At 43.3% G+C, this 24781-nt stretch overlaps 1 protein-coding gene across 1 annotated transcript in view; it reads right to left on the reverse strand.

Annotated features, from left to right (window-relative positions):
• The window catches only part of LOC144770627 (cytochrome c oxidase subunit 6B1-like), a 147338-nt gene that overhangs the window by 20317 nt on the left and 102240 nt on the right, over positions 1 to 24781 (reverse strand). Inside the window, exons 2-3 of the mRNA XM_078655314.1 lie at positions 14237 to 14362; positions 12266 to 12366 (exon numbers count right to left, since the gene is read on the reverse strand). Of these exons, the coding sequence (XP_078511440.1) occupies positions 12266 to 12366; positions 14237 to 14345 (210 nt within the window). The 5' untranslated portion in view covers positions 14346 to 14362. The remainder of the gene's footprint in view (positions 1 to 12265; positions 12367 to 14236; positions 14363 to 24781) is intronic.

The raw sequence follows: 24781 nt of genomic DNA on the forward strand, positions 1-24781 counted from the left end.
CGATGTGGAAAGTACTGTCGTCGTAAATTCCGGAACAAAGACAAGTTCTACACCAAATGTCGTTTCGGCTTTCCACGACCGGTGATTTCTAAAGGAAGAGTGAACAGTTTGATGTCTTCGCTGCGACATAATGTGATGAAGAAATCACCTAAAAACACATACAATTTGAAGAGGAACGAAGAGTCTAAGTACATCAACGACTACAACCCGGTGATTTTGTCCATGTGGAATGCTAACATGGATATACAGTTTGTGGCTGATAACTGTATGGCTGTGGCTCGGTATGTGACATCTTATATCACCAAAAAAGAGAAGACAGAATTGAAGGATATGTGGGAGGACATTTCCCATGAAAAGAGCCTCAGCAAGAAGTTGTACAGTTTCAGTCTGAAGATGTTGTCGCATCGAGAAATTGGAGCTTACGAATGTTCTGACCGGTTGTCTACAGCAAGTCTCTATGCCAAGTCCAGGAGTATCGTTTGGGCGAGTGTTGGTCTTGCTGCAACGCGTAATCGAGTTCTCAAACCTGTGCGGGAAATTGAGTATTTGGCGGAAAAGGAGCCAAACAGTACCGACATTTTGAAGAGCAACATGTTGGATACATATTATCCAAATGGAAGCAGTCACCTCGAGAATGTTTGTCTGTATGAGGTTCTGCAAAATTACATATTCAAGAGGAACATGAAAGAAGATACTGAGAAAGGAGTGTATGCTGTAATAGGAAGTGAGGGATGTCTGGTCAAGCAAAGAAAATGCCACTTGATAAACCATCGAAAATTGAGTGGCGAATCTCCTGAAAAAAAGGAGTTTTTCTATTTAGCACTTTTGCAACTTTTTAAGCCTTGGCGTGCAGAAGAGGAACTGCTTGGAGATTTCCTTTGTTACGAAGACTCATTCAATGCTGCCAAGGAGACCATAGAATGTCCTGCTTTTCCCAAATATGTAGAAATGTTGAATGTGGAAATCGAGCAGGAAGCAACGATTGCAGCCGAGATTGCCAGAGACAGTTCTCAGGACAGTCAGAGTTCTGCTTCATTGAGTCAGGATCCACTAGGAGGACCTCTTATCGAAAATGAAGCTGCCACTGCTATGAATGAAGTGGAAAGAGCCATGGCACATGCTCAGGAGGATGCGGTTAACTTAGAAGAGTTGGAAAGACAACTCAACGTTGAGCAGAGGAAAATATATGACGAACTTACCATGCAAATTGATCATGGATTAAGTCATGACAAGAAAGAGTGCTCATGTACGTCGTTGAAGCCTGTCCGACTGTACGTGAGTGGAGAAGCGGGAACTGGAAAAAGTTTCCTTATTAAAGCAATTTCATGTTATTTGCAGGAAAGGACAGAGTCATCGCTGTCTTGTGTTGTCACCGCTCCAACTGGACTGGCAGCACATAACATTAAAGGGATTACTTTACATCGTTTACTGATGCTGCCAGTGGAGCATGACAACAAATTAGAATATCACAAGCTATCTGGAGATGCTTGTTTTGAAGTTTCAAGAGTCTTGAGGAAAATGAAACTTCTTATCATTGACGAAGTAAGCATGGTTTCCAATGTCATGCTTGCCTTTGTGCATTTGAGAATGCAAGAAGTTCTCAAAACAGAGTATGATGTGTTATTTGGTGGCAAACACATCATTGTTTTCGGAGATCTTCTGCAGCTGACACCAGTGAAAGGGCAACCTGTGTTCAAAATGCTCACGCATGAAGATACCAGGAAGTGCTTAGGGAGCATTGGCAACGTCAATATATGGTTAAACTTCAATTATGCTGAACTGCATGAAAATATGCGTCAGGCAAAGGATGAAGTTTACAAGACTATTCTACAAGATGTTAGAATTGGAAAAGTGACCGAGCATGGGAAAGAAGCTTTGCATGCACGATTACTGACAAATTTATATCCAGACGAAGATGTTGTGCCTGAGAATATTTTTCAGAAAGTTACTGAGAAAAAATCTGGAATATGTTTGATGCCAACTCTTGCAGAATGTGCCAAATTCAACAACAAAATGTTGCATTTAGAAAAGCAAGAGATTGTGAAACTGGAAGCTATTGACAGAGTAGAGCATATGGGATCAACAATTATTTTGTCTGAGAATCTGAAAACAAAATTGGATTCATTAGAGAAGAGTATATCTAAAACTGCGGGTTTTGAAAAGACTCTGAATGTGTGCTTGAACTGCCGTATAATTTTAAGAAGGAATTTACATGTTGAAAGAGGTCTGGTAAATGGATCAATGGGTAATGTTGTTGATTTTGTGAAATACAGAAATAGAGATGGAATTGAATTTTTAAAAATTAAATTTGATGGCATTGAGGAAGTACAGCTAATTGGTCATTGTTCTGCTAGATTTTTGCTTGTAAAAGACTTATATGTTCGTCGTAAGCAGTTTCCTGTTTGCTTGGCATATGCGGTGACAATCCATAAATCGCAAGGGTTAAGTGTAGACTGTGCATTGGTGAATATTGGCAGTTCTGTGTTCAAGGAGGGTATGGCATATGTGGCATTGTCACGAGTTAGAACTTTATCGGGATTGTACTTGATTGAGTGTGATGTCACAAACATTTGTGCGGATCTAGATTGTGTTAAGGAATACAATAGGTTAAGAAGAGAGTATGCGCCACATTTGCCTCAGTATCCTTTGTTTGAGAAACGTGTGGTAGGCCGGAAACGAAGAAATGTGACCAATACTGGGGAGGTTGTAGCAAAAAGACGAAAAGTCGATGAACCTGAAATTATAAGCAGAAACAAAAAGGATTCTGTTGAAGATGTTGTTGGTTTTCAATTTGAAAACAGTTCTGGTGTCAACTGCTATGCTAATGTAGTGGTTAATGTTTTGTTTTCTCTAGAAAATGTAAAAGAAGAGATTGTGGTCAATTCGGATCAAAGATTTTGCAGTTTGTTAAATTCTGTGTTAGAGAAATGTAGCACTGATAGAAGAAACATAGAAAGTGTGTCTGAAATTCGAAATCTGTTAGACAGATGTTCAGGCCAAACACAATTCTCTCAAAATAGTCAGCAAGATTGTCAGGAGTTTTTAATGTATATGCTTGATGTATTGCATGATGAAGGTGTAGATGTAGATCACCTGTTTGGGCTTTCTTATCAATGGCAGCATGACTGCGAGAACTGTAGGGTATCAAGTAGTACTAGTGTAGACTCAGAAAGATTTATATATTTAACTTTGCCAGACAGTAAATCAGTCTCTTTTAATAAGCTAGTAAAAGCAGCTGATCACAACATGGAGTGTAGCCAATGTAAATCTGAAATGATGTCCACATTATTTATACGAACATATGGCCAGTATGTCATTTTAATGTTCCAACGATGTAGGCCTGATGGAACAAAATTGACAACTTTAATTAAAAATTTTGTGGCTTCACAGTTGTCAATATCAGGAAGGACTTTTGTAACTGTAGCAATTATATATCATGATGGTCCTTCAATAACATCAGGACATTATACAGCTTATTTAAAGTGTAGAAATGGCTGGTCATTCTGCAATGATTCTGTTTTAATTTTCAAAAAAAATTGCCGTATGACCTTAAAAACTCTTACCTGGTGTTTTTAAAACCAAAATTTTAGGGAAAGAATCTCGGGATGTGCTCTGAGGAATTTCAAGAAGTTCTAATGGCTCCTACACGATTTGGCCTTGAGGATAAGTGTAGTACAGAGACATAACTTCTTACCATAACACTGGACGTCATGGAGAAATACGTGCACTTTGAATGAGTTCAGAAAAACTGTTTCTTTTTATAAGCTAATTGAAGCAGCCAATCAAAACATGGAGTAGAGGGAATGTAAGTCTGCAATGCTGTCTACTGTTTTACATTGCTTTGTGATTAAAAGTGATGTAGAGAATTAAATAATTGTACTAGTCATAAAGGTAGTGTAAGACTGCTTCATAGTAAGCAGTATCAGTGTGATAGGAAATGTAGAACATGATTGAGCAAGAAGGGGAAGATATTAGTAGTCCAGGATTGTGAAAATGATCTTCAACATTTTAATTGTGAAAGTTGCGGAAATACAACATGACGGGATTGGCTTAAAAGAATTCTAAGAGTTATAAATGGCTCAGACACGATTTGGCCTTGTGGAAACGTGTGGTAGAGAGCGAGAAGTCATTTATTGTATGTAACATGTTTTTGAAAACGATGGAGGTTTTCTTTCAGAAAGTGGCGGGTTGAAAGTAATAACAGCACAACAGAGTGTAAGCTGTTCATAGGACATCCTTGGCCGTCATGGAAAGTAAGTTAACTTTAAGGAGTTCTGAATTCTGATTTGTTATGTTGTATGGGTTTTTTAAACACAATCATTTTGATTGTGTTTTTTTTTCCCCGCTGTTATATGATGAATACCTTCAAGTCACTGTTTTAGTGAAATTTGATACATTCTGAGAACAGCAAAAATAAACCATTTAACATGTATAATTAATTCTGTTCTGTTTGCATTTATGATGTACATGTAGAACTGTGTAGGAGGCATGGAGAAGGTGAGGCTTCTGTAAGTGTCAAAGTTGTTGCATACAGTGCTCATATTCTACGTAGTCTTTTATATTTCATTACTTTCACTGTTTCTGACTGATCTAAAAAAAGTTTTTTAAAAAGAACAGTAAGTATAAGGGAAGGAAACAGACAGTTATGTTAAAAGAAAGACAGCTATAGGGAATAAACTAGGGATAATGTTACCCGCAATCCTCTGCTGATGATGTCACTGAGCATGTCATGAATGATGTAATATGTGACATCATCAGCAGTGGATTACGGGTAATAGTATCTCTAGTTTACTCCCCTATAGCTGTCTTTCTTTTAACATAACTGTCTGTTTCCTTCCCTTATACTTACTGTTCTTTTTTTAAAAAAAAGATTTTTGGTTCGCTTCCGGTTCGCGTACCGGGGAGCGAACTGGGAAGCGAACTAAGAGAAATAGAGGTTGGCACAGTTCCAAATATTGTACCAATTTTTTAATAACGGGGAGGTAGTTCTGAAAAGAACTTTTTTTTTTATTGTTTTTGTTGTTTTATATTTTTTTTATTATTTTTCTGAACATTTTTTTACTTTTTTTGAATTTTTCAGAACAGTTTTATATTTTTTTGGGGGGTTTTTTGGAGGGGGCAACGAAAACGATTCATTGTAAAGGGCTCAACAGGAGCAACAAAACAAAAAAAAAGAATTTATTATTTGGGGCGTTTCGTACAAACTTGCATATGATAGTCAATAGCTCTGTTGATCAGAGTGATGCTACTTTCTCCGTAGCAAATGAATCCACTGCAATGTACGCAGACTTGTTTTACTTCACGAAATCTCGTTTGTATATTTGGCACCATCTCCCTGCCCTCTGGTCCCGTTACTTCCGGTACAACAGATCTTCTGGCCATAATAGGGAGATTATCTAGGTCGTTACGAAACTGTGCAGCACTGTAGTTGTTAGGATGCCACCTAGTCATATGGCGATGCATTGTGTAGTTTCCGAAACTGTATTTTTTGTCGGTCCCTCTGGACAGTCTATCTTGACATATAAGGCAAGTTACGTATCTTGCATTTACTTTTTTCTGACCTTTGGGAATTTTAAAAAATTGCCAAATGAAGTTTTCTTTCCGGTGAGACGTCCTGGGCTCCTCAGGCAAAAAGTGCCTCTCTTCGTGCTCTTCCTCCTGTTCCTCTTCTTCCTCTTCTTGCTGAATTATAACTTCAGCAGGTGGTCCACTCTTCCTTGGATGTGGTGGAGGTGGTGGGGAAGCACCAGCTGAAGCTACTAAAGAAGCCATTGCTCACTGGTAACAAAGGGTCTTTCTCTCACAATGATGAAAGTCAGAGTGAGGAAAGAAGGAGGGATTTTCATCATTTGGGAAAAACAATAGTTCTCAACCAATGAAAAGTGTTCATTTTAGATTATATGACCTAGTCTTACATCATTAGGAAACCAAAAGTGAAATGAACCAATGAAAAGTGTTATTACCAAGTCACATGACCTGCTGTGTTTACGTTACGCGCTTTGCAGGGCCTCCCGGTTTGCTTCCAGAAACCTGCGCTTTGCGCCTCGGTAGGCGTACCAGTTCGCTAACGTAGCACGTCATATGACGTATCACGCGACAACGCGAAACGTCATGCGGACGGGAGGCGTCACGATGTTGTTTTCTAACGCGGCAGTTGCGGTAAAGGAACGTTTACCGGCTCGCGGTCTATTTCGCGGCATCAAGGTCAGCTAACGGGAAGCTTCCCGATTCGCGAAGCGGGAACGAAGAAAAAAAAATATTAAAAAGAAAAATTATTAATAAACATATAAAATATATTTTGGGATTTAAAGAAGAATACATTTTACAGCTACAGATATTAGCTGTTAAAAAACCAATGAAATTCACTGAAAAAACCATAGGTTATAGACCATATATAGTTAGGAATTAGCATTTAAAAAACCTTATTTTACTCACACAAAACCATTGAAATTCCATATATAGTTAGTTGCACTAACTATATATCGCGCACCCGCAATCCACTGCTGATGATGTCACATATTACATCATTCATGACATGGTCAGTGACATCACTGATGACATCACTGATGACATCTCACATGACATCACTGATAACATCTCAAATGACATCACTGATGACATCTCAAATGACATCACTGATGACATCATCTAGTGTCTGTGTGTTTTTGTAAAGTTTAAATACGTTTTACATATTGAAGAATGAGTGGATGTATGGAAGACTGAGTGTGTGTGTGGCTGGCTTGGAGGTGTGTGACTCTGTGCATATCAATGTGTACTTGTATCAGTGATTGTATAAGAGAGTAAGTATGTGTTAGTATATGTGTGAAAAGTATGGTGTTCTGTGTTTAACTATAGATGAGGAAATCGAAGTGTGATTGATTCTTCACAGGACTGACTAGGTGTATGAGTGCATATGATAGTGTTGTAATAATGAGTGACTGTATGTATGAGTGATTGTATGGGTGAATGAGTGAATGTGTGTGTAGACGTAGGAATCAGTGAGTGCGTATGTAGTAACTGGCATTGGTGTGTCATGATGTCATCAGTGATGTCATTTGAGATGTCATCAGTGATGTCATTTGAGATGTCATTAGTGATGTCACTGAAGTATGGTGTTCTGTGTTTAACTGTATAGATGAGGAAATGGAAGTGTGATTGATTCTTTACAGGACTGACTTGGTGTGTGAGTAACTCCATGGATGAGTGGCAGTGTGTGACTGTCTGCATAGGTGTATGAGTGCATATGATAGTGTTGTAATAATGAGTGACTGTATGTATGAGTGATTGTATGGGTGAATGAGTGAATGTGTGTGTAGACATAGGAATCAGTGAGTGCGTACGTAGTAACTGGTATTGGTGTGTCATGATGTCATCAGTGATGTCATCAGTGATGTCATTTGAGATGTCATCAGTGATGTCATCAGTGAAGTCACTGACCATGTCATGAATGATGTAATATGTGACATCATCAGCAGTGGATTGCGGGTGCGCGATATATAGTTAGTGCAACTAACTATATATGGAATTTCAATGGTTTTGTGTGAGTAAAATAAGGTTTTTTAAATGCTAATTCCTAACTATATATGGTCTATAACCTATGGTTTTTTCAGTGAATATATATATATATATATATATATATATATATATATATATATATATATATATATATATATATATATACACACTTCTGAGATGCTGGTTTTAACTAGCAAACCTAGTGATGCAGTGTTTGCCATATCAAGAATATCCAGGTCACTCCAGATGTTGATTGAAAAGAAGAGAGAATTAGAATGGATCACAATCATTAAAGGTGAAATGTCTTGAAATAAATATTCGAGAGAGCTTAGATTTGTATGTAGTGCTACAGGTTTCATCTAGGGTTGATTGATTCAGAGCATAAGGTGAAATTCAGAAAGTGGGAGTCTAATGCCTCTAGTTACACAAGTTACACACGTTGAAATAGTCCAGTTTGAGCACATCAAAGTCGACAGGCATGGAGAAACATGGTCACACCAAGGTGTGTTCATCAATTGGCTGGTTCTTTCAGGGGTGTAAGAAGACAAGCTAGGCCTCCCTGTCCCTTCTGGGGAAGAGGGCCCTCAAGAAGAAGCATAAGAGTTCTTTCCAAGCTCTTTCTGCTTGGCTCAGAGACGAATCCCCTTTCTGTCCCCGGTTATCCATAATGCATCTCCTCACTGATCGTACTGGTGTGTGAGTCACGAAGGAGGCCATGCACATATCAGGGTTGCCCTGTTGAACACTCAGTGGCGTCACTAGGGGGGTGCGGGGGGTGCGGCCCGCACCGGGTGACACCAACACATGGGGTGACACCAATCTGCACTGCAGCCTCGCCTCTGCTCTCACCTTTACTGTCGCTCCCTGTGCAAGCTTGTTCCTGATGCTGTTCATACTCGCCAGCGTCTCGCAGGAGAACAGCAATGTTTGACTGCAATTTTCTTTGATCACAAGGCAACTCTATAGCAGCCGAGCTCATCTGAGGGTGCATGGTTTCCTATTTTTCAGTATCTTGCAGTCTTCAGTTTTCCAGGGAACCAGTTCCAAATTTCAGCTTGCTCTTCACTACAGTGCCACCTGTTGCGCGCACTCTTGTTTATACAAATCCAGGGATGACAGATGGAGTAAGAGAGAGAGGGAGACAGAGGGGGCTAGCGGGAGTAATACAGAGAGAGGGAGCAAGAGAGAGCAAGACAGAGAGAGAGGGAGCTAGACAGAGAGAGGGAGCTAGAGGGAGTAAGATAGAGAGAGAGGGAGCTAGAGGGAAGAAGACAGAGAGAGAGGGAGCTAGAGGGAATAAGAGAGAGAGAGGGAGTTAGAGGGAGGAAGACAGAGAGAGGGAGCTAGAGGGAGTACGACAGCGAGAGAGGGAGCTAGAGGGAGCAAGAGAGAGAGAGAGGGAGCTAGAGGGAATAAGAGAGAGAGAGAGGGAGTTAGAGGGAGGAAGACAGAGAGAGGGAGCTAGAGGGAGTACGACAGCGAGAGAGGGAGCTAGAGGGAGCAAGAGAGAGGGAGCTAGAGGGAGCTAGACAGAGAGAGGGAGCTAGAGGGAGTAAGACAGAGAGAGAGTGAGCTAAGAGAGTAAGACAGAGAGAGAGGGAGCTAGAGGGAGCTAGAGGGAGTAAGATATAGAGAGAGAGAGCTAGAGCGAGCAAGACAGCGAGAGAGGGAGCTAGAGGGAGTGAGAGAGAGAGAGGGGGAGCTGGAGGGAGTAAGATAGAGAGAAAGGGAGCTAGAGTGAGCAAGAGAGAGAGGGAGCTAGAGGGAAGAAGAAAGAGAGAGAGGGAGCTAGAGGGAGTAAGAGAGAGAGAGGGAGCTAGAGGGAGGAAGACAGAGAGAGAGGGAGCTAGAGGGAGTACGACAGTGAGGGAGGGAGCTAGAGGGAGTAAGACAGAGAGAGAGGGAGCTAGAGGGAGTAAGACAGAGTGAGAGGGAGACAGAGGGAGCTAGAGGGAGCTAGAGGGAGCTAGACAGAGAGAGGGAGCTGGAGGGAGTAAGACAGAGAGAGAGGGAGCTAGAGAGAGTAAGACAGAGAGCGAGAGAGCTAGAGGGAGCTAGAGGGAGCAAGAGAGAGAGAGAGCTAGAGCGAGCAAGACAGAGAGAGAGGGAGCTAGAGGGAGTAAGAGAAAGAGAGGGAGCTAGACAGAGAGAGGGAGCTAGAGGGAGTAAGACAGAGAGAGAGGGAGCTAGACGGAGCAAGACAGAGCGAGATGGAGCTAGAGGGAGCAAGACAGAGAGGGAGCTAGAGGGAGTAAGAGAGAGGGAGCTAGAGGGAGCTAGAGGGAGTAAGACAGAGAGAGAGGGAGCTAGAGGGAGTAAGACAGAGAGAGAAGAAGCTAGAGGGAGTAAGAGAGAGAGAGAGTGAGCTAGAGGGAGTAAGACAGGGAGAGAGGGAGCTAGACAGAGGGAGCTAGACAGAGAGAGGGAGCTAGAGGGATTAAGATAGAGAGAGAAGGCGCTACAGGGAGCTAGACATAGGGAGAGGGAGCTAGAGGGAGTAAGAGAGAGAGGGAGCTAGAGGGAGCTAGACAGAGAGAGGGAGCTAGAGGGAGTAAGACAGAGAGAGAGGGAGCTAGAGGGAGTAAGACAGAGAGAGAGGGAGCTAGAGGGAGTAAGACAGAGAGGGAGACAGAGGGAGCTAGAGGAAGCAAGACAGAGAGAGAGGGAGCTAGACAGAGAGAGGGAGCTAGAGGGAGTAAGACAGAGAGAGAGAGTGAGCTAGAGGGCGCTAGACAGAGAGAGGGAGCTAGAGGGAGTAAGAGAGAGGGAGGGAGCTAGAGGGAGCAAGGCAGGGTGAGAGGGAGCTAGAGGGAGTAAGACAGAGAGGGAGAGCTGGAGGGAGCAAGACGGAGAGAGAGGGGGCTAGAGGGAGTAAGAGAGAGAGAGGAAGCTAGAGGGAGTAAGACAGAGGGGGCTAGAGGGAGTAAGACAGAGAGAGAGGAAGCTAGAGGGAGTAAGAGAGAAAGAGGGAGCAAGACAGAGAGAGAGAGGGAGCTAGAGGGAGCAAGACAGACAGAGAGAGAGGGAGCTAGAGGGAGCAAGACAGGGAGAGAGGGAGCTAGAGGGAGTAAGAGAGAGAGAGGGAGCTAGATGGAGTAAGAGAGAGAGTGGGAGCTAGAGGGCGTAAAAGAGAGAGAGAGCGGGAGCTAGAGGGAGTGAGAGAGAGAGAGGGAGCTAGAGGGAGTAAGACAGAGAGAGAGGGAGCTAGAGGGAGTAAGACAGAAAGAGAGGGAGCTAGAGGGAGCAAGACAGAGAGATGGAGCTAGAGGGAGTAAGACAGAGGGAGAGGGAGCTATAGGGAGTAAGACATAGAGAGAGGGAGCTAGAGGGAATAAGACAGAGAGAGAGGGAACCAGAGGGAGCTAGAGGGAGTAAGACAGAGAGAGAGGGAACTAGAGGGAGTAAGACAGAGAGGGAGACAGAGGGAGCTAGAGGGAGCAAGACAGAGAGAGAGAGGGAGCTAGAGGGAGTAAGACAGAGAGAGAGTGAGCTAGAGGGCGCTAGACAGAGAGAGGGAGGTAGAGGGAGTAAGAGAGAGAGAGGGAGCTAGAGGGAGCAAGACAGAGAGAGAGAGGGAACTAGAGGGAGTAAGACAGAGAAAGAGAGAGCTAGAGGGAGCAAGACAGAGAGAGAGGGGGCTAGAAGGAGTAAGAGAGAGAGAGGGAGCTAGAGGGAGTAAGAGAGAGGGGGCTAGAGGGAGTAAGACAGAGTGAGAGGAAGCTAGAGGGAATAAGACAGAGAGAGGGAGCTAGAGGGAGCAAGACAGAGAGAGAGAGGGAGCTAGAGGGAGTAAAACAGAGAGAGGGAGCAAGACAGAGAGAGCGGGAGCTAGAGGGAGTAAGAGAGAGAGCAGGAGCTAGAGGGAGTAAGAGAGAGAGCGGGAGCTAGAGGGAGTAAGACAGAGAGAGAGGGAGCTAGAAGGAGTAAGAGAGAGAGCTAGAGGGAGCAAGACAGAGAGAGGGAGCTAGAGGGAGTAAGACAGAGGGAGAGGGAGCTAGAGGGAGTAAGACAGAGAAAGAGGGAGCTAGAGGGAGTAAGACAGAGAGAGAGGGAACCAGAGGGAGTAAGACAGAGAGAGGGAGCTAGAGGGAGCTAGACAGAGAGAGAGGGAGCTAGAGGGAGTAAGACAGTACCTAGCGCCGTACATTTCCGACAGAGGTGGTCCATGCGGTAAGTCGTGAGGGGGTGACACCATGAGTTACCCGCACCGAGTGACACCAACCCCAGTGACGCCACTGTGAACACTTACCCATCATAGGAATGAAACCAAGCAGAATGAAGGAGAAACTGGATGAGTAAAGGAACAGCTCACTAGAAATAAAAAATAGTTCTATCTTGATAAAAGAAAAAGGCCACCTATCGCCCAAAGACCATGAGAGCGTGTGACAGAGAGAGTCTCATAATAGAGAAGCATGTTTATTTATATATGCATTATAAATGTACTTGTATGTTACAGGTATAGCCGCTCCTAACTAGGGCATCATGTTCTCCCCTTTCAGCCTCCTCTCCCTCATTCACCTGCCAGCCAGTAGCAATCTACACCACATAAATAGCCTAATTTGCCACACTACATACCAGGCGATGCCATCTACACCACACAGACATCCAGCACATTACTCTACACCAGAGGGAGAGACACTGACACGCACTCCTTGTATATATGCACAACAAATGTAAATAACAGTTCATAAGCGTTCAAGTACAGACAAATGATTCTTTTCAACTGCACCATTTTCTCACTGGCACCTACCCAGGACATGGGGCAAAGGGTTTTGTACACACGAAAGTACCACTGGCAAGGGTACGGGTCGACACCCTTCTCCTTCAGAGAGCGCTCACAACGTTGAAAATCTGGAATAAAAGATACATCTCTTAATAAAACAAAAATTGCATTTTCTGGTGTCTTTCCATCAACACTTTAGAGGAGGCAAAGAGGTTAAATCACACGCACTTTGACTTCCTCCCAGTGACGTCTGAGGACATCAGGTCACATGACCCTTTAGCCCAATGAAATCACAGGAAGGGGCCACACACATACTTTAACCAGTATGTCACCAGAAAAAGTAATACCAAAATGGATACAAAATCTTACAATTTGTTTTAAATTGTATAAGATAAATGCATCATATTACTGAGCAGATCATGCCCTTTTAGTAACCTGAGATGTGGTAATGGCAGTGCAGTTGTTGTATATCATGATGGTCTGAGCCTCTGCTAGAGTGCGATCCAGTGTGCTGCCAACAGTACATATGGGTGCTGGCATCATACATCAAGACTATCACAACATGTCAAGGGCAGTTCCATCGGATGCCAGGTCTATGTTCAATGTACCATGGCGATCCAAGGAACTGCGGATTGACTATTGCAAGCACATATCCAAAGCGTGCGGCCATTTTGTTTCAGGGATGTGCTACTATCACATGCCGAGAGGGAGGGCGCTACCATCATGTCAGGTAGTTTAGGTTGTGCCCACCTGGTGGGAACTTGTGAGATTGCTTGGTAACCGATCCCTCCACCCTTTGAAGCACTTATTTACTTTAGAGATTTTAGGACTTGCCCGGACTAATGGTAGTGCGCCCAGATCTAAACCTGGTTACCAATTGCGTTGTTTCATGTCAGGTACATGCTGACATAATATTCTAGAAGTGCTGCCCTCTTAGGCTCGGGTCATGCCGCCATTTTAAGTCTGGTATGCTACTATCATATGGCATGGATGTTCTGCCATTAATGGGCAAGAGTACGCTGCCATCATATGTCAGAGGGCTATTCAATAGGCCTGTAGGCTACTCCTGCTTGGCATGCCATATCCCAGGCCATATTTCATTTACAGACATTCAGGCCTAATTTCTACCGGGGCCAGAGCGCTGTTGGTTCCTTTACGAAGTGAGCTCTGGCTCTCCAGCCTTCCATCTGGTGTGAGAATAGAGACAGCCAAAAGGGTAAGAGTCCCCGTATGGCCTCTTAGTGCCAGCCTTTGGCCAAGTGTAGGGATCTCTGGGAGTAGGACATGGCCTCAGCCCAGGTCCTATTCCCAGTCACTGTTCCACCCAAATCACCTGCATGCGGCCTACAGCTCAGCAGAGTGGGCTCTGGATATAGGACTCGGCTTATGGCCAGGTCATGGGTCCAGCCTCCATCCACAAGAATCAGGTGTTTGGTCTTTGGTCATGGGCACCAAACTCTCAGTGTAGGGGCTGTCATAATGAAACCAGCTGCTCCTTGCATTTATTCATGGACAGTGACACAGGAGTGTCTACAGCCAAGCCCTGTGTCTAGCCCATATTTCACCAAAACCAGCTGCGCACAGACTTCAGCTGTAGTCCTGCTGTTTGTTTCTCAGCTCTTATTCCACCCATACCAGCTGAGCCCTCTGTCTAGCTCACATGTTCATGTTGGTCATTAAACAGAGCCTTTTCCATGCAACGCCACACTGTGAATTTACATGTTTCTGTATTTTTTACACAAACATGTAATCTGCACCCGTAAATCCAAAGCAAAATTCTGGTGGGATTTCAGTTACAGCCAGCCAATCAGACTGCTATGATTCTCGAAATATCCTCCAAGGATATCACCAACAACCACCTTTTTTATGCAAACGAAAAAAAACTGTACTTTTGAGCCTGGCCCTAGTTCTGCCGTTATGCACATACAACAGTGTAAAGTACATTTTACCAAATAAAATCAGACGTCATTATATCTATGCTTATATTTGATGTCTTACCAAGGTAATTCCGATAGCAGTTTCTGGTCTGGCTCACACTAGGAAATCGTGCATCGAAGGGGGCGGTTTTGTAGTTTTCCAACTTCTTCCGGACTTCCTCTGCCGCCATTGCCTTGCTTTAACACACTGTTGAAAAAGTTTCATTTTAGACAGTGCCACCAAACAGTGAGTGAGAGGTTTTCAAGATGATGTTGACCAAGTTAGAAGACCTTTGGAAAAGGCATGGAAGTATTTCTATAGGGCACACTGCTAAACACAGTATCTCAGTGTGCCATAAAACAAGAGAAAGAGATGAAATGATAGAGAAAAAGAATAGAAAGGGAGAAAATAGTTTGCTGACCATTGCTTTAGTAAACTAGTCTTTGGAAGATGACGATGGCCCTGGAGGTAGTGGTGCCTCATTGGTCTATTGGGCTCACGGATGGACACACTAGAATCCTCCTCCAGGATCCCTGGCATTTGTGTATATTTCTATTTAAGCATCGTTATCGACCCCTCTCACATCAGAGCAACCCATGCCTCATGCATAAAGGTTCAGATTGTGTAGTTATCAGAAGGCGCAAAAAACAGAAGTATCAACACATTTCAGCTATTAGGTAGGTTGATCGACCAATGTGGTTATCACAGCATAGGTGAATCATCGAGGCTCCTGAGTATTTTAGTATAAATCAGGCCCGGGGTCCCTCCCTTGCGCACAGGAAGCAACGGACCTGCAGCCACACCCATGCCACTAAACTAGAAATGGCTTCCCCATTGGTGAATCAAATAGCTAAAAAAAAGGTGCCCACATTTGAAAATGGGGGTATTTTTGGGTCTTGCCTATGAGAAGACCTTTTGGAATCGATTCAGCTTTTGCCCTAAAAACGTGCACGCGTTGCATTGCTTTCAATGGCAACGCGTGCACGTTTGGCGATTCCCTTGCGGGATCGAGCTTTGACACCATATGCTTGTTACTAACTTGCAAACATATGGTGTCCCTACTCTCTCCCGCAAGGGAAACAGGCGCAGGCCCCCTTCTCTCTCCCCTCCCCCTACTGCCTCTAGACAAGCGTGCGCGCTTGCTTTCATTAAAACTGCTAAACGCCGGCAGCCCATTTCCCCCCTCTGCAGTCTCACGCCTTGTCTTTTTTTTTCTTGCGCTGTCTGTTCACCACAACTTCCGTCGGGAGTCAAGAGACCGAGGGTCCTTGCAGCTGCAGAGCCGTTACTGGAGGCACCTGGGTCCACCATGGCACCTGCGTCCCCCTCCCCCCCTCATTGGTTCAGAGCTCTGCGAAGCAAAGGAGTCTACAGTGAGGGGCGCACTGCTCCCACAGAGAGCAGGGTCTGTCGTGGGTGTTGCAAATGAACACAGAATGGAGTTTGAGTTCCAAGTATAGATTTATTGGTTAGCGGAACAGCTTAACACCCACAGGAAGACACAGGAAGAGAAACGTCTTCTTCCAACAGCAGCCCAGAACGAATGCCACATTCCACAAACTACAGCCATGACATCATAGGTTCTAACCTATGTCATGTCATGGAATACCACACACCTCCCCCCCCTTCAGAAAAGAAAGAAAAAAAAACAATTGAGAGAAGAAAAAAAAAACACAAAACTAAAAAAAAAAAAAAAGTAAAACAAGGAAAACAAAGGGAAAACAGAGAAATAATTTCAGAACCGAACAAAATCCTTAAATTTCATAGGAAGACATCTGACACGTGAACTACAACGTGAGGCAATTGACCTTTGGTCACAGGCAGGACGAGCACAACCAGAATAGTCAACATTAACCAAATTGTCTGTAACAATATCCTGATCAACATTCACAGGAATAACATTCTTTGTTGCATTTTCACAAAAGGTAGAACCATTCAGGATGTTATCATTGGTAATATTATCAACATTAACATTCTTATCCAAAGACAGGTGATCAAAGGCCTCGTGAGTACCACAAAGCTCAGATCTGTCATTCACCATATGTGAGTCATTAGAGGGAGAAACACCCGGTTGAGGAGAGAAAGAATTGGAGTCAATGGACCTACATTCAGAGAAGTGTTTCAAATCATCAGATCTACACACAGATATGCGTCTTAAATTCCAGATTTTCCCATCTTCCACCCTAACAGCTTTGCTAAAGAGTTCAATAACTCTGAGAGGACCAGACCATCTGGGAGATCCTTTGCGGAATTGTCCACCAAGCTTCACTCTTACAAAATCACCAACACTTAATTTGGGTAGATTTACATTACGTGCTGGGACACGGGACATCTTAGCTTGGTACTTATTAACTCTCTCCCTGACAGCCTCCAAATCCAATTCTAGATAGTCACCCTTCTCAGTTCGCAACCACCAAGGCATAAGCTTCGAACCAGGCTTCCTACACCGCAACATTTCAAAAGGTGACAATCCAGTAACAGAATTGGGGGAAAAGCGATACGTCAATAAGGTTGCTTGGAGGGCTTTCCTCCATTTCAAACCACTACGCAAAGCCAACTGACAAGATTCTTTAATTACTCTATTAAAACGTTCAACTTGTCCGTTGGCTTGAGGAAAATAGTTGGAAACTCTTTTATGTTTGATACCACAGCTGGAAAGGAAAGATGAAAACATTTCGCTAACAAATTGTGGACCATTATCAGTAACAAGTTCTTCAGGTAGACCTTCTCTGGAAAAAACTTCGTTAAGGAAGTCAACAATTACATCAGAATTTACCTTCTCCACAATTTTCAACTCCGGCCACTTGGAGAAATAATCAACCAGAACAATGGCAAACATCTCTTTGCCCGATTGATAATTAAAAGGGCCTATGATGTCTACACCTAGTTTGCGCCACGGACCCTGAACAAACTCAACATGAGTAGAACTCACAGAAATGGGTTTTACGGATTTATCACTTAAGGAACAAGGGGGACAATTCCTTACCCATTTATCAATCATATTGTCCATACTAGGCCACCAATAAAATTCTCTGATTCTTCTCTTAGTGGAGGACATCCCTAAATGACCTTCATGAGCCAGATCACAAATCATATTTCTAATGCCCAAGGGAGGAATGATTTTATCACCTCTAAAAATCATCGCGCCATCATCCATCAACTCATCCTTTACCTTAAAGAAAGAAGCCAGTTCACCACTAAGTTTCCTCTCTTCAGGCCATCCTTTGTTTAAAAACAACCTTACATCTTTCAGAACATCATCCTGATCCCAAGCCTTTGTCCAAGCAGGCTGAGAAATCAGTTTAGACTGATCATCATTAACAATAATGTTAATATCACTCATAGTAAAAGCCACATCACATTCCTCAGAGTAATCCACAGCTGGGTTATCCTTAGCGGGAAAACGAGACATGCAGTCTGCATGGACATTAAGGCGACCCGGAACATAGGTGACAACACAGCGATATTCCTGTAGCTTTGCAGCAAGCCTCGCTAAACGAGCAGTGAGAGTTCTTCCACCCCCAGCAGATAGCATAGTGACCAGAGGCTTGTGGTCGGTCCTTAGTGAAAATTTGGTGCCCCAAATAAACTGACGGAAATGTTGGGTGGCCCAGGTACATGCAAGTAACTCCCTCTCTATCGTGGAATAATTAACCTCAGAGCCACGAAGAGACCTTGAAGCATAGGAGACAACATATTCACCTGAATTGTCCTTTTGCATTAAAACTGCACCTAGACCTATATTGCTGGCGTCAACACAAAGTATACATTCTTTATTGACTGAATATGTTTTGAGAAAAGGAGCACATACAATTTTTCTTTTAAGTACCTCAAAAGACTCTTGTTGGTCTTTGCCCCAATCAAATTTTGCTTGTTTCTTGAGCAAAGAACGTAAAGGGTGTACTAACATGGAGTAATTCTGCACAAATTTCCCATAGAATTCTGTAAGACCAAGAAAAGACAGCAACTGTTCCTTGGAAGTGGGGATTGGAGCTGACAGAATACTTTTAACATGGCTGAGTTTGGGCTTAATACCATTCTCCGAAATCTCATGGCCTAAGTATTCAACTTTAGACTGTCTAAATTTACATTTTGAAAACTTTAAGGTTAAACCTTTCTCTTGGATACAATTAAGAACAGAATACAAGTTCAAATCATGTTCATTGCAGTCTTTACCAAAAATTAAAATGTCATCTTGGAAAGCCACTGCACCACTACAATTCTTTAGTACATCTCGCATCAATCTCTGAAAGACGGATGCAGCACTGGCTAGTCCAAAGGGCATTCTCAAGTATTGAAACATGCCCTCTGGAGTCACAAATGCTGTTAATTTCTTGGACTCTTCATGGAGCTCCACTTGGTGATATGCACTCGCCAAGTCTATTGTAGAGAATACTGAAGCACCAGACAAGGAGGAAATCAATTCATGGATATTTGGTAAGGGATGTTTATCAACCCATATTTCCTGGTTTAGGCTACGAAGGTCCACACAGAGGCGGAGATCCCCAGAACTCTTGAGTGATAAAACTACGGGGGAAACCCAGGGAGAAGACTCAATTGGTTCAATGATATGTTTTAAAACAAGATCATCTAAAATTCCTTTGAGCTTATCCCTGTAAGCTAAAGAAACATTTCTTACTCTGTGTCTAACTGGTACAGCATTCTCATTGAGTATTATCCTATGTTTGAAATCCGTATACTTGCCAAGAGTATCTTTGAAAACATTAGGAAACTTGTTTTTAATATTGCCTATAAAACAAGAATCATTCATATCGGAAAGTAAGTTCACCTCTGGCTCTATGAAATACACAGGAGGGTTGGCATTGGGATCTAGTTTGATGCCTAATTCACGTTGGTGTGGCCATCCTAAAATAGCTACCCCTTTAGTGGCTACATACACCTTCCCATTGGTGACACGATCTTTAACTTGAAGTTTGGCCCAGAAGTACCCTTCCAATTCTATTTTCTTGCCTGAGTAACCTCCCGGATGAATGTCTGGAATACAAAGCTCTCTATTGTCCCAGAAACTTTTAAACAAATCTAAACCAATGATAGAATACCGTGAACACGAATCTATCATTAGCTCAATGGACATACCATCCACCAGAATAGGATAAGAGGGAAATTCATCCAGTTCAACCTCATCCACAGAAAGAATGCAGTTGAAGCTATTGAGAACTTCCTCTTCCTCTTGTGAAATATAATTCACTCTTTGTGTCGAACGACAAACATTGCCAAAATGACCTTTACGTTTACACTTCACACATACTCTGTCCCAAGCAGGGCAACCTTTATAATTGCCAACATGGTTGGGACTACCACAGCGGTAGCAAGAAATAAGTTTCCTTTGGCCAAATCTGTTATCTTGGTAGCTTTTGACTTCACCAGATTTTTTCTCACTATCCTTCCTCAAAACATTCCTGGAAGAAAAATTGGGGTTAGGTTGGTTTTTGACCAAGGAGACTTCAGGCTCAGGAACCAATGATTTGACATTTGAACCTCTTATTTCTGATACAAACAACTCTGACTGTTCTATACCCATTGGCTATGTTAATAACAGCATTAAGAGTGGTTTCTGTTCCAAGCCAAAGTCTCTCCTGAATTTTCTTGCTCTTGGTTCGCATCATAATCTGGTCTCTAAGAACCTGTTCGTAGGAAATTGTTTCGAAAGAGCAATAACATGCTAAGGAGCGTAGTGCTGAAACATAGTCCTCTATGGACTCATCCTGTTTTTGAATGCGAGAGTAAAACTTAAATCTCTCCATGACAGTATTTATTTTCCTGCCAAAACGAATTTTCATTTGCCTAGTTGCTTTTTCAAAAACATCAATGTCTCCAGCATCTTCAATCGGAGGAAGATTGTCAAATTCTTTAATTCCTGCCCCTCCTAAACAATGTCGTAATAGGGCTAATTTGCGTTTAGCAGAACACCCCTCCTTTTCCAGGACGTCTACATATGCCAGAAACATAGGGAACCACAAGTCCCATTCAATGTTTGGATCTCCGGCTGTTTGTAGAAAATGAGGGGGGGCAGCAATGTTCGACATCTCTTTTTCCGAATTAATTATTAATCAATCTGAATTCTCAAAAGTATAAATAAATATATATATGTAGTACCTACAATTCGTTGTTGAGTAACTGCTCACTCGAAGAGAAACTGTGATTTACTCACTCACAGAACAAATTTTTTCGAGTTCCGATGAATTTCCTGTTTACTCCGATGAATTTTAAGATGGCGGCACGCATGTGACATCAGCGCGTCACTGGGTTTGAAGGTTAGAACCCACAATGCTTTGCGTATTGATTGCGAGGCAGAGGGAGACGAACGTCAAGCAATGACGAGCAGAGAATCTTCCTCGAGCCGCGCTGGGATGCTCGGCAATTTTGAACAGTTCAACGGCAACACAGGTAAGCGAGTTGAAAGTACGGGTGAACTTTCAGAAAAACCCCGTTAAACAAAAAAAAAAACTCAATCTAGTGGCAGTACGTTACCCAAATCAGCGGAGAAAAAAAACCGGTCAATTTCCGATGAACGTGGCAGCCAATTATGTGAACGCTGTTCCGCCGTCAAATTCCGCTGTCAGTCAGGTCCAGAATTTGATGATCCCGATCGTCGCCAGTATTTGTGTTGCAAATGAACACAGAATGGAGTTTGAGTTCCAAGTATAGATTTATTGGTTAGCGGAACAGCTTAACACCCACAGGAAGACACAGGAAGAGAAACGTCTTCTTCCAACAGCAGCCCAGAACGAATGCCACATTCCACAAACTACAGTCATGACATCATAGGTTCTAACCCATGTCATGTCATGGAATACCACAGTGGGCAATGCCTCTTTCCGCGGCTTGCACTGGCGCCACCAGGACATAGCCCGCGTGTATGTGACCCGTGACACCTTTTCTCCAACTTCAGCCCAGACATAGGATGAGATCCTTGCAAAAATAAAAAAATTAAAAAGTCAGTCTGCCAACTTCTTCTCCCCCCTCCCCCCCCCAAACGCCCACAAACATCACACACACCCCTTTAACTTCCTTCTCCTGCTCTTGAACACTGTCCCAGCCAACTTTCGGATCTGCCCCTCTGAAGGCAGGTTCCTGCCCGCATAGTGAGCGCTCTGAAGAGACTGTAGTGCTTGGAAACCTTTATGGTCGTTGTTATAAATAAGGTAGTCCTTGTAGCCAGATGTAGTGTAGATATATTCATTAGATTTATTGTCAAGATAATTAGATCAGTATTTCACAGGAAGATAGTAAGTCCATATGACGCCCCACCAGGAGCAGCCTCTGTCCTGCTCAGCCTGCCTCCAACTGACACTCCTCAGCTCCCCAAGCATCCAACACTCCATGATGACCACATCATACCTCCAACATTCCAGTCATCTTCAGGCACATCCATACACACACTGGCTGAGCAGTAGATAGAGGAACCATAGAGAAGGGAAGTGCAGCAATAGATTATAACACATCCCCCTCTCTAAGGAAACCAAACACAATGAAGGATAAATAAAGATGCATGAAAATACACTGAACAAATGAATTAAGTACATAAAACAAAATGAGAATGTAAGTCAATTCAAATGTCAACGAAATCACACATCTTAAATCACAACAAAAAAGGTTTCCGGAAAGTATTAAATACAAGAAAACCACAAAAAATGTTATAACCAGGTAAAACCCAAGATTGCTTCAACTCAAACATTTAACAGGTAAGAAGCAGTAAAAATTCACAAGAAAGTATCATGAGTAACACAATCCTAACTAGGATAACACTTAAAGAAAGTGTAGGAAAACCATTCACCCACTAACCAAACAGTGAGTGTACACGCATAGAACTTCACGTGGAAGTGCTTACTTTATGCAGACCAAACCACTATAACCTATTAGAAAAACCATCACTCATCAACCAAATAGTGAGTGTACACGCATAGAACTTCACGTGGAAGTGCTTACTCTATGCAGACCAAAGTGCAGGAAAACGATTCACCCACCAACCAAACAGTGAGTGCATACGCATAGAACTTCACGTGGAAGTGCTTACTCTATGCAGACCAAAGTGCAGGAAAACTATTCACTCACCAACCAAACAGTGAGTGTAAACGTAGAGAACTTCATATGAAGGTGTTTACTCCACGCAGACCAAATAGAAAGAATTCACTCACCAACCAAACAGTGAGTGTAAACGTAGAGAACTTCATATGAAGGTGTTTACTCCACGCAGACCAAATAGAAAGAATTCACTCACCAACCAAACAGTGAGTGTAAACGTAGAGAACTTCATGTGAAGGTGTTTACTCCACGCAGACCAAAACAGAAAGACAATCATCCACCTAAACTTAAAGTGAAGTAAAAGGCTTTTACAGCTAAGACCACACACACAACCTCCTCTCATTCCATACAAATTCACAAAAGACAAACAGAAAGATCTCATCACAGTGAAATATGCCTCCAAACAATACTGCAAACATATCGTTGTAAATAGGTAAAACATTAGTAACACAATAAATTAAAATAAAAAACGTAGTCACCGTTGTCAATGAACGATGAGCGATTTCTCACCCGAAATTCTTGTAACCTCTCATCCAAAGTCCATGTGGTACAGGTTTGAACCAGTGTTTCCACGCAATCGCACCACCAGTACCACAGTCCAAGTCTTGACAGCAACATTCCAATAAACATCCATCGTTTGAGTGACTTCCAATAACCTTCTTTGGATGAACTCGAGATCTTCCAGCATAAAGTTCATAAAAATGACTCCTATTAGCCCACAAGGTAGAAGTCCAAGAAATTCATTGTCGAGTAGTAGTACCGACAAAGACACGAAAATCCCACCATCCATTGGCAAAGTCAAGCGCTGCATCCTAAAACAATTACAAGTGATGAGAAGTCGGATGGGCGTCGTGAATTGTACTGGACTCAAAGTCCAAAGAACAGTAGTGCAAAGCGTCTTTTTTCTCATTAAAAAACGTCGTGAACTTCAGCTAAACAACGAAGTCCTTCCCAAAGTATTAAGATGGCCGCCACAACGTCGTTAAGCGTCGTTTTCCAAAGGAAATGGATCTCATTTTTTCCCAGGAATCCCCATCACCAACACGCTGATGAACTCCCAAGACGTCATCAATTGAACTCCTAGCTGGGGAACCGAGAGGAGCTCCGCTGACCAACCGTCACCTACTCGACAAACGGTGAGTTGATTGAAAGGTGCGCTGGCTCGATACTGAATGTAATGTAACTTCTACAGCCAGAACACGCTGTGCGCGCAGACCCTAATCTCTCCACCGGCAAATAAAAATTGTGTGAAACGACGCTCAGCCCCCAGCCTTGCTTTCACAATCGTAGTCAGTTCACAACACACTTTTACATCAGGAAGAGTAAACTCACCAGGTGCCACCTCTTGTCCCAAGTTGAATCTCTATGCTTGTAGTCCGTCCGCTCTACTCGTGAGTACTACGAAGTGAAAACTCACCGCCTGTTGCCTCAGGTCCCAAGTCAGATTTAACGGGCAGCAGGACAGTAGACCAAATAAAAGTAGTAATAGGACAGTCAGCATGTGATCAACATTGAAGAAAATACAGGTGACAAGCAAGGCTGATAAATCCAAGTCTGGTGTTCATAGGAAAGCCAACAAACTTTAAACGCTCTGGCTGCAGGCTGTCCTGTTAACTAAGGACACTGGTGGGGCTTACCAGAGCGCTTGTTCCACGTTTCCTTATTCTTTTCCTTTAAAATTCTTGTAGTTTCTCAAGACCTTTGTTGCAGGGTAATCCAGGGTAAAGTAGGGTAATCCTTCACTAATACGTAGGTAGTTCCTTTGACCTCGTCGCCAGTGTTATAAATAAGGTAGTCCTTGTAGCCAGATGTAGTGTAGATATATTCATTAGATTTATTGTCAAGATAATTAGATCAGTATTTCACAGGAAGATAGTAAGTCCATATGACGCCCCACCAGGAGCAGCCTCTGTCCTGCTCAGCCTGCCTCCAACTGACACTCCTCAGCTCCCCAAGCATCCAACACTCCATGATGACCACATCATACCTCCAACATTCCAGTCATCTTCAGGCACATCCATACACACACTGGCTGAGCAGTAGATAGAGGAACCATAGAGAAGGGAAGTGCAGCAATAGATTATAACAGTCGTCTATATGCACTTACCCGGGGTCTCTCTTTCACTACCCCTTGAGAGATCTACAGAAAGCTCACCCCTCTGGACAGTCACAAGTTCGGGGGTCCCAGCGGCAGGTGGAGGCGTGGGGGAGCCGAGGGCACGCACACAGGGTAGGCAGGGAGTGGGTCGCCTGTGCCAGAGACACCTCTAGGAAAACAGCCCGGAGCCGGCTCGGTTACCATAACAGAGTTCTGCTGTCTCCGGGGCGCTGACACGACACAGCGGGTCACAAAGGGCTCGAGGAGGCAGCTGTCCACAACACCCCTGTAACAGGGCAGTGACACAGACAAAGGACAGTGATAGAGTGCAGAGATACAGAACACGGACACAGGCCCTCACACAGGGGAGTGACACCTACGGTGACACAGGGCAGTGACAGAGGGCACAGACACAGGTCAGTGACACAGGATGGTGATACAGGACAGTAACAGAAGGTAGTGACACAGGACACAGACACAGA

Source organism: Lissotriton helveticus, chromosome 7 (assembly GCF_964261635.1).
Source record: "Lissotriton helveticus chromosome 7, aLisHel1.1, whole genome shotgun sequence".
NCBI classification, from domain to species: domain Eukaryota; kingdom Metazoa; phylum Chordata; class Amphibia; order Caudata; family Salamandridae; genus Lissotriton; species Lissotriton helveticus.